Source organism: Orycteropus afer, unplaced genomic scaffold (genome assembly GCF_000298275.1).
Source record: "Orycteropus afer afer isolate SDZICR_OR568_19922 unplaced genomic scaffold, OryAfe1.0 scaffold00050, whole genome shotgun sequence".
In the NCBI taxonomy this organism is placed as follows: Eukaryota; Metazoa; Chordata; class Mammalia; order Tubulidentata; family Orycteropodidae; genus Orycteropus; species Orycteropus afer.
The window spans coordinates 13,070,593-13,081,301 of NW_006921637.1; the positions used below are offsets into that span (position 1 = coordinate 13,070,593).

The 10,709-nt window shown below is 39.1% G+C and overlaps 1 protein-coding gene across 1 annotated transcript in view; it reads right to left on the bottom strand.

Moving 5' to 3' along the window:
• Positions 1-10,709, bottom strand: part of GALNT2 (polypeptide N-acetylgalactosaminyltransferase 2) — a 446,140-nt gene that overhangs the window by 109,651 nt on the left and 325,780 nt on the right. Inside the window, exons 4-6 of the mRNA XM_007938499.1 lie at positions 7,078-7,176; positions 6,760-6,827; positions 6,253-6,318 (exon numbers count right to left, since the gene is read on the bottom strand). Of these exons, the coding sequence (XP_007936690.1) occupies positions 6,253-6,318; positions 6,760-6,827; positions 7,078-7,176 (233 nt within the window). The remainder of the gene's footprint in view (positions 1-6,252; positions 6,319-6,759; positions 6,828-7,077; positions 7,177-10,709) is intronic.

Below are 10,709 nucleotides of genomic sequence, written 5' to 3' on the forward strand. Positions count from 1 at the left end.
GGTCGCTATGAGTCGGGACCAATTTGATGGCAAATAACAACAACAACAAAAGAATAATATTGAATCTGAAAAATACTGCATAATGTGGATCAACATGGAGGACATTATGCTGAGTGAAATAAGTCAATCACAGGAGGACAAATATTGTATTAGTCCATTATTGTAAAAACTCAAGGAAAGGTTTATATATGGAAGAAATTTTCTTTGTTGGTTATCAGGTGTGGGAGGGCAGGGAAAGGAGCATTGTTAGATAGGAAGAGACTAGTATTGATTTGAGTGAAGAGAAGGGCAACGTACCAAATGTGAGTGATCAACACAGTGGCACTGAGGAAGAAGACATAGGTAAATGGGAGGTACAGACAACAAAGATGAATCCTTTTTGCACATAGAGTACTGCGTTGTCAGTGAAGGCAAACATGGATATACGGGTGGATAGATGGGTGGACAGGCTGAACTATTAGGTATACTATGTTGAGGGGAGTGTACCCAAGACCTTGTATAGGGTTGGCAGACAATGTTTCTACAAGTGTATTGGTATGTTCTGTAAGAATTCTCAGGTATACAGTAGAGCTGACAAGGGACAAGGCTGTAGTCACTTCTGGGCCACAGCCAGCTACCAAGAGGGAACGAGTAGTTGGACCTGTGGGCTCGGGACCATAGTCCAAGGGGACATCAAACTCAAATGGCATAACATACTACACAAAACATTGTTCCACATCCTACTTTGGCCAGTAGTGACTGGGATCTTTAAAGCTTGCAAGCAACCATGGGTCTAGATGCAACGATGGGTCTCTCTTCATCCAGCAAAGAAGAATGAAGAAAACCAAAGATTCAGGAAATAATTAGTCCAAGCAACTAGGACACCATGAGATCCTCAGCCTATGTGACTATCAAACCAGAAGAACTAGATGGCTACTGCTCGGCTATCACTGTAAACTACTCGGAGGGTGATCTATGTAAGAGATCCTAGATAGAGTGGGAGAACAATGTGGAACAAAACTCAAAATCATTTGGAATAAAAAAAAAAGGGACCAGGTTTCCTGGTCTGATAGAGCCTTATGGAACCACTGAGACTATGGCCCCTAGCTGTCCTTCAGGTCTAGAATTGAACCTACTTCTGTGGCTTCCAGCCAAACAAAAGACAGACATATGAGCTGAAGATTTAAATTAGGTAGATATACTCCTTGGAGAGAACAATCATGCGAGAATAGAAGGGCTGTGTAGGCACAGGGAGACAGCTCAGGGCGCAAAAGTACATGGGAGGGAAGGACACAGGGAGGAGGTGGCTATGGGGAGGAAGTGAGAGGAGAGCTGTTGCATTGTGGGAGATTACAGTCAATGTCATGAGATAAAGTATATGTGAACTGGTATATGGAAAGTGAATTTGCTCTGTAAGCTTTCACCCAAATCACAATAAAAAAAAAAAAAAAATACGACTAGAAGAACTGTCAACTCAAAGGTGAGTCAATATTAATGATGTGCTTTCAGCACCTCTACTTGTTGATGTGGCATGATGCAAAATGAGAAGAAACAGCTGCAAACATCCATTAAAAACTAGAACATGGAACGTACAAAGTAAGAATCCTGGAAAACTGGAAGTTGTCAGAAGTGAAATGGAACGCATAATGATCCCTATCTCACATATTACTGAAGTGAAATGGACTGGGATTGGCCATTTAGAATCAGACAATCATATAGTCTACTATGCTGGGAATGACAAAATGAGGAGAAATGGCTTAATTGTCAAAAAAGACATTTCATGATCTATCTGGAAATACAATGCTATCAGAGGTAGGATAATATCCATATGCCTATAAGGAAGACCACTTAATATGCCTATTATTCATATTTATACACACCAACCACTAATGTCAAAGACGAAGTAATTGAAGATTTTTACCAACTTCTGCAGACTGAAATTTGATCAAACATGCAATCGAGGCACATTGAAAATTACTGGTGGTTTATATGCAAAAGTTGGAAACAAATAAGGATTGGTAGTTGAAAAATATGACCTGGGTCATAGAAATGACACTGGAAATTGCATGATAGAATTTTGCAAGACCAATGAGTTGTTCAGTGGAAATACCTTTTTCAGCCACATAAATGACAACTATACATGTGGACCTACCAAGATGGAATACACAGGAACTAATCTGACTACATGTGTGGGAAGAGATGATGGAGACGCTCAATATCATCAGTCAGAACAAAGCCAGGGGCCAACTGTAGAAAAGACCATCAATTGCTCATATGTGAGTTCAAGTTGTAGCTAAAGAACATTGAAACAAGTTCACAAGAGCCAAAGTACAATCTTTAGTATGTCCCACCTGAATTTAGACACCACCGCAAGAGTAGATTTGATGCACTGAAGACTAAGGCCCGAAGACCAGATGAGTCGTGGGAAGGCATCATCATGATAAATGGAGAAATGAGTGAAGTTGTCAAGAATTTCATTTTACCTGGATCCAGGTAAAATCAGTGCCCACTGAAGCAGCAGTCAAGAAATCAAATGATGTATTGCATTGGGCAAATCTGCTGCAAAAGACCTCTTTAAAGTGTTAAAAAGCAAAGATGTCACTTTGAGGACTAAGGTGCATCTAAACCAAGCCATAGTATTTTGAATTGCCTCATATATGTGCAAAAGTTGGAGAGTGAATAAGGAAGACTGAAGAAGAATTGATGCCCTTCTTTTACGATGTTGGTGAAGAATATTAAATATACCACGGATGGCCAGAAGAAATAAAGCCAGAATGTTCTTTACAAAAGAGGATGGCAAGATGTCATCTCATGTACTTTGGATATGTTATCAGGGGGGACCAGTGCCTGGAGAAGGACATCAGCCTTGGTAAAGTAGAGGGTCAGTGAAAAAGAGAAAGACCTTCAATGACATAGAGTGACAGAGTAGCTGCAACAATGAGCTCAAACATGGCAACAATTGTGAGGAAGATGCAGGACCAGCGAGTTTTTCATTCTGTTATATGTAACATCACTATGAGACAGAACCAACTCAGCAGCACCTAACAAGAACAGTAACAGGTAAAACAGTACTTAGAAAGAAATTTATAGCTTTAAATGTTTACATTCAGAAAGAATACCAGCAACTTAAATTTCTACCTTCAGAAGCTATAAAAAGTAAAGCAAATAAAATCCAAACAGAAGGAAAGAAATTTAAGATAATTACACAAGAGAAGATAATAAAGAGTAAAACCCAACAAAATAGAAAGCACAGTGGTAGAGGTGGGAGTATTAAAAAAGCCAACCATTGGTTCTTTGAAAAGACTAACAAATTCAATGAAGCTCTAGCCAACTGACAAGAAAAAAAGGAAATACAAATTACTTAAAAAGTATTGAAAGAGGTACTGATACTGCAGGCAGTAAAGTGATAATGAGAGCATATCATTAAAGAGACAATAAGACAGTAACATAAATGACTTTTGTCAATACATTTGAAAATTTGATGAAATGGACAAATAATTTAAAAGACATAAGGCACCAAAACTGACATAAAATAAAGTCTAAATAGCCTTTTATCTATTAAAGCGATGAAATTCATTATTAGAACCTTCCCAGGTAGAAAACTTCTACACTAAATGGCTTCACTGGTTAATTATCAATCATTTAGAGAATATATAATTAAATTATTATACAAAATCTTTCAGAAAATAAGAGCACAGAACACTTTTCATTTTGTTTTATAAGGCCTGTTTTATAACCCTAGTATCAAACTTTCAAACATATATTACAAGAAAACTACCAACCAGTGTTTTCATGAGCATAGGCATAAAAATCCTTAGGAAAATATTAGGAAATTAAATCCAATAACATACATAAAAAGCTAATATATCATGGCCAAGTGGAGCTTTTGTTAGGAATGCAAGGTTGGTTTAACATTTGAAAATCAATCAATGAATTTCACTGTATCAACAGACTGAAAAAGAAGTATCATCTGATCATCTCAATAAGCGCAAATAAATGAGTGAACTTATCATAAACATGGTTTTGGTCCTATCTATAAAAACAAAACAAAACAAAGCCCACTGCCAATGAGTCAATTCTGACTCATAGCAACGTCACAAGACAGAGAACAGCCTCATAGGGTTTCTAAGGCTGGAAATCTTTATGGAACCCGACTGCCTCATCTTAGTGAATTCATTGCTTTAACAGATAAAAAGACATTTATATTTAGACTTTATTTTTGTCAGTTTTGGTAATGTGTGTCTTTCAAGTTATTTGTCCATTTCATCAAATTTTTAAATGCATTGACACAATACAAATGGTAGGTTCAAACCGCTGATATTCTGGTTAGCAGCCAAATGATTTATACCCATTGTACTTTACCCAGCTGGCCCTATAAACCAAAACCAAACCAAACTCACTGCCATGGAGCTGGCCCTATATCTACCATTAAATAGCTGTGTGATTTGGGCAGGTCAGGTAAACTCTCTGGGCTTTAATATTTTAATCATAAAATGAAATAGAAGAATTATGCCTTCAACTTTCAAAGTGTATCAAAATCACATAAACAGTTTGTAAAAAATGCAGATGCCCAAGTCCTAATCCTAGAAGTCCAGAAATTTTTATTCAGTTGGGGATGGTGCCAAGGCATGGTCTTAAACTCTCCAAATTATTCACTGGCACAATAAAATTCCCAGTACTAATATTTGATTAGTGAAGGCTGCTCCTTCACTATCACATTTTATGAAACAGACTTACCTACTATCTAGTAGCATCGCTATAAATACTTATGCTTATGTTTAAAATATATGAGACCTAAAAGGAAGGTGATCCTTAGAGCCTTAAAAAAATTTTTTTTAAAAAATATGTATGTGTGTTTGTGGATGTGTTGTCTCACTCAGCTACCTTATAGTTCATTTATTCCATACAGGCCTACCACAATCTGGCTGCTTATAAACCCCCTCTCCTCATCCCTCTCCAAAACCAACATATAAATATGGGTTCTTATCCAAATGAACATTCTACCTTACACAAACGAAAGTTTCCACCTAGAAGCATTGGTTTTACTGCTCAGCAGAGTAAAGGTACTCTCTGATAAGGATAGCAGGTGCTTTGTCAATTGTAAACTGCCAACATGAAAAGATAGTAATCTTTCTTTTCTTCTTTTTCTATTTCCTCTTTACCTTTTCAAGGATTGGGTGGCAAACACTCTGGGTTTTAATTCACAAAGTTATTTATGTAAGTTGTTCAGGGGCAAAAATACTGTAATAGATTCCAAGCTTTTGGTTTATTCTAAGCTTAGGAGAGTGATGTTTTTCCAACAAAGACAACCAGCTAAGGGGCAAGGCCTATCTCATCATTTATATATCTTGAACAACTGGGTTGATGATCTTAGTTTGTTAAATATGATGATAGCATCATCCAAACATGCTCGATCACTATTGGTTAATTAGATTTTTGCTGAGAAAAAAAATGATGCAGTTGGATCACACTGACCAAAGAACATAATCACCATTCCATGATCAACAGTGTCACCCTCAAATAGTAAAAAATGGCACATATTTTAAAGGTTTGCAACTTTCTTACACTGGAAGATTTCTTCAGCCCATGGGTGAGACTAGAATGCAGTCACCAAGCTCTCTACCTGCAGCATTGAGTGCTAATTACCTTGTGATTTTAGCTTCCTCCCTAGATATTTCAAAGTAACATTTTCTCTTTTAGAGTCTCTTTTCTAACTGCCAATAAAGAAGACTCCATGAGCACTGTTCTAGCACAGGAGAGACTGACAGCAGTTTTGAGGTTTCATGTTGAATAAGCATGTAAGTGCAGTGCTCTTTCCCTTTTTGGGATGATTCACCTTCAGGAGGCTGTCAAATCTGTATCTCAGTTATTTTATCAGATGTCTTGAGCATAGAGTTATTGAACTTCTCTTTACGAAATCTTTGTTTTTCTTCTAAACTCTAATACTCAAGCGACTACTGACTCATAAAGACTCCTAAGGTTGTGAAAGAGAGATGCCAATTTTCTAAATACATAAACAAAAATGTAATTTGAACTTCTGCCCTCATATACACAAATTTCAATTAGTTAAGCTTTAATGTCCTTCCCAAGTTTGCCTGGGAGAAGTCTCCCAAGTGGCTCTGGTACAGAAAGGTACAAGAATACAGGGGGGAAAAAAAAAAAAGATTAGGCAATTAATTTTTTTTTTTTTTAGTTGAAACTTTAACTTATTACTGGGTTCAGGAAACCTTAGAATTCAACTGTCTTGGTACTGAACTAAGCAAAGAGTCTTACCTTCTCGCCGATCATTTCTAAGAACACGCACTTTCTCAATTTTCCCCAAGAGAGCACCATCCTCAGCTAGGCAAAGAAAAGAAACAGCATTTTGAGAGCCTCAAGTTTTAACAAATGTGCTCTGTATTCAAGCACAGTAACTCTTGATTATTTAAGGGCTCATGGTCTCATTATGGGGCATTCCAGAGGCATCTCTCTTCTTCTGTGGCTCTGATTTCTGGCCTCTTCACTGTTCATTAAGGAGCTCTGGTAGCACAGTGCCTAAGGCATCTGATTGCTAACCAGAAGGTTGGTGGTTCAAACCCACCAGCCACTCCGGGGAAGCAAGACTGGGTAATCTACTTCCATAAAGATTTACTGCTTTGGAAATCAAATGGGGGTTGCTATGAGTTGGAATTGACTTGATGGCAATGGGTTTTTGTTTTTGTTTCACTATTCATTATCAGCCACAGGGTGAGGAAGGCTGGCAGCAAGAAAGGCCAGACTTGAGGGTGGTATCATACTTACGATCATTGCTGTAGTCATCCACCAAGATGATTTCTTTTATGAGGTAGGGAGGGCTTTTCTTAAGCACACTGAGAAAAGACAAAAAGATAAAGGTTGCCAGGCCTTTGTAGGTATAACTTGGGGTAGCAGTTCTCATACCTTTGACTCCAGACTTGCTGGAAGAACCATGAATACTTCCTTGTCCTGAACAGATGGTTCGCCTTCTCTTCACCCACAGACTGACAGCCATGGTCTAACTGTACTTGAATCCATGGCCTTGTGCCTAGCATCCCTCCACAGCTGCATAGGTGGGCAATGAGTGGCATCTCCTGGCCTTACCTGACCACTGTCCTCAGCAAGGCTGACCTGGCTTCATTGTGAAATGTGATCACCACGCTGGTGGCTGGGAGGCCTACCCTCCACTGCTTCCGCTGACACCTGAAAGAAGAGAAAAGCCATATTCTGAACAATGGGCCCAGAAAGCTGCCACAGGATTCTCTGGAGGACAAGCAGATGAACCTGTTAAAATGGACAGTCTATAATTACTATTTGCAAAAGTCACTGGTCTTTCTGAGATGAAATGCCAAGGGAACATAAGGAGACAGAAAAACACAACTGGAGCTACATTTTAAAAGATCAGAGATTTCAGTGAAAAGTAACATATTGTGAATGTGTTTCTAACACATTAGGCAAGGAAGAAGTGTTTTAAGTCCCATTTATACCCATGGGCAGATACACCTCAATAAATGTGCTTTTTACAATTTATAGTGGTTATTTTTGAGTGGTGGAACCAACTATGTGTCACTGTTTTCTCTTCTGATTGCCTGTTTTCTGTCTACCACGAGCATGTAGTATTTACATGATTTGTGGGGACTTGACTCTCACCAACAGCACCAGCACCAGCACCCCTTTATCCTGGGCAGCAGGGATGCCTTTTCCTTACTCCACCAGGCCATCCACAAATTTCACAAGTGACTGTATACAGGCTGAAGTAGACATGAGAGTATGGACTGATGGGTCCTGAACCTCTCACCTCTCTCTGTTGACTGAATAATATTGAAAAAACCCTAGAGTTATTTCTGAGTAAGGCTGATTCAGGGGCTTGGCTTACAAAGTATGGGCAGATTACAACAGTGTACTTCTGAAGTTTGGCCTCCACAGAGACAAGACTGGATGGGCACTGAATATTATTTTAAAAATTAGAACTCTGGTAAGTATAGGTTGAAGATGCTAGAGTACTACGCAGTGGAGATAAAAATGACCAGTAAAGGTAGGATTAGGCTTAGCAGACTTCACTACCAGAGCCTCTTTCTAGCTGCCCAAGTCAATGAATGGCCTTCCACAGGACCAACGGACTTTAAAAATACTGACCAATATACAGGTAATAATGCCAAAGAATCCTGAGATGACAATACTTTTTGAGGATTGCTGGAAACAAATTGTGGTTTGATTGCATTTAGAGAGTTAGTAAGTTGGTGCTAAGGAGCTCTAGTAGCACAGCGCCTAAAGCACTTGACTGCTAACCAAAAGGTTAGTAGTTCAAACCCACTAGCCATTCCATGGAAGGAAGATGGGACAATCTACTTCCATAAAGACTTGTTGTTGTTGTTGTTGTTGTTAAGTGCCGTCGAGTCATTTCCGACTCATAGTGACCCCATGCACAGCAGAATGAAACACTGCCCAATCCTGCGCCAGCCCCACAATCCAGCTTATAGACTGAGACAGACTAGGAAGAAGGAAGAGGCTGTCTACTTCTCAAAGAATTGGCCAGGGAAAACCTTATGAATAGCAAACAAACACTGTTTGGTACATTACCACGCACCTTTAATAATAGTCCGTTTAGGCTAAAAGGCTATCAAAATAGGACTGGGAAAGAGCCATAAAGACTTACTATCTTGGAAACCCAATGAGGGTCACTATGAGTTGGAACTAACTCTATGGCAGTGGATTCGGTTTTTGGTTTAAGTTGGTGCTATTACCAATATCCGTTTGGAAAAGAGGCAGACAGCAAAAACATTTTTGACCTCAGGGATACAATCTCTAAACTGTCATGCTTAAAATCAGTGGTTGAGAGAATGAAGAAGCCTGGTTTGTACCAGCAAGAGGGATGTGCTATGCTAGTTTCCTGGGGTCCCTGTGTGCCAGCATTCATATGTATGAGTACTACCTGCCACTCTGTAACTGACATACCACCAACGATTTCTAAAAAGCTAAAAAGCTTCCATGGGACCAATGCATTTTTTAAAAAATCGTTTTACTCTTTAGTTTTTAATGCAGTTTACCACAGTCACCAATTATCTACTCCCAGAATTAAAGACACTATCTGTCTTAAGTAGAATCAATGAGAAAAGGAGAGAGAAGGAAAAAAATCTTTGGAGCACAGCCATCACTAAAAACAGTTGAGTAATTACTGACTGAAGTGGACTTTCAACAGCTGGACAGTGACCAGCAGCTGCACATGAATGGGTACACCTTAGAGGAAAATATTCAGTAGGCACTAATATTCACTAATGACCAGGAAAGCTACTTCAGAGAGGCAATTTTTGAAAATGAGCTAGAGAAGCAGTGCAATTAAAAAGCAATAATGTCAGAATCATAAAATGAGTTTCTTTTGTTTATTTTAGTTATATGGTTAGATTGATTTTAATTAATCATGAGAAAATGGCATAATATACCAGTCATTCCTGTTTTGAAAAAAAAAAAAAACACATTCTGGAAATGACATTGTATCTCATTAAGGCTCCCAACAGCTAAGTCTTTACTGATAAGTAGACAGATAGGGTAGTGTCCTTCTATCCCCCAAAATCCTAAGAATTAGCAGACTGTTAGATTAAGGAAGTGAAAATTTGCAAGGCTCAACTGTAAACAAATTACCAAGGAAAGTCATCTCCAAGAATCCAATCTGTAATGCTAATGAAATAAGAGCTCCACAATAGGAGGGGGCCTATATCCACTGCAATTAGGTCCCATTTAACACAGTAGGAAGTGCTGAGCTAAGCAGACCTGTTTTGAATGATTTACTGAACATGGGCTTATGCAGCCCTGTAAGAATCTAAAAAGAGACAGAAGGAAGCATTTTTCATGCCCAAATCATAGTAAACTTAACTGAACCAATCATGTCCTATTCTCTCATTTTCCTCTCCTCAGCAGGAAGTCTAGTCTTCCAGGAGCATTTGGAAATCTCCAAAGGCTCGGGAAGCATTTTTCAGAACACACAGAGCTGCTGCATCCATATTATTTTATTATAACTCCCTTACATATTCATAAGGCATCCAGTTTTGCTAGGAATTGGCAATCAGAAAACTTAGAGGTTTCCCATTTTTAAGGTGAAGAGGGGTAACAAGTAAAAACTAAGAGAATCTTATATCCCTCAGCTAGTCTTAGTGTGTGTATGTATGTACATGAATTCTGATAAGTCCTGACACTGAGCCACTAAGGGGGGTGGGGGTGGGGTGAGGTTGGTACGAAGAATTTCTTTTTAAAAGAAATAAGATACGATCTACTTCCGTAGTGATACTGCCTTGGAAACCCAAGGAGGGGTCGCTATGAGTCGGGTCCAACTCAATGGCACGTAACAACAACAACATGCATTAAACAGTCATACCCCTGCTTAAATCAGTCTTTACCACTCCAGAGATGGTGTAGGAATGTCCAATGTAGTAACTAATCACAGGGAGGTGGCTGCTGGGATACTTTCATACTTGAGTTTTCTTTGAGAATCAGTAGAACCTGCAGTTTATTTGAAGTCAACAGCAGGAAAAGTCTGCAGTTAGTTTTGTTCTCCTAAAAGAATGGCCAAAGAACTGAGCAGCCACAACTTGGAAGCAGTGAGACTGAGGAAACAGGATGCAGCTTTGGGGTAGACTACATGGGCCCAGGGAGCTCTGGTAGCATAATGGCTAAGGCACTTGACTGCTAACCAGAAGGCTGGCGGTTCAAACCCACCAGCCACTCCTCGGAAGGAAGGTTGG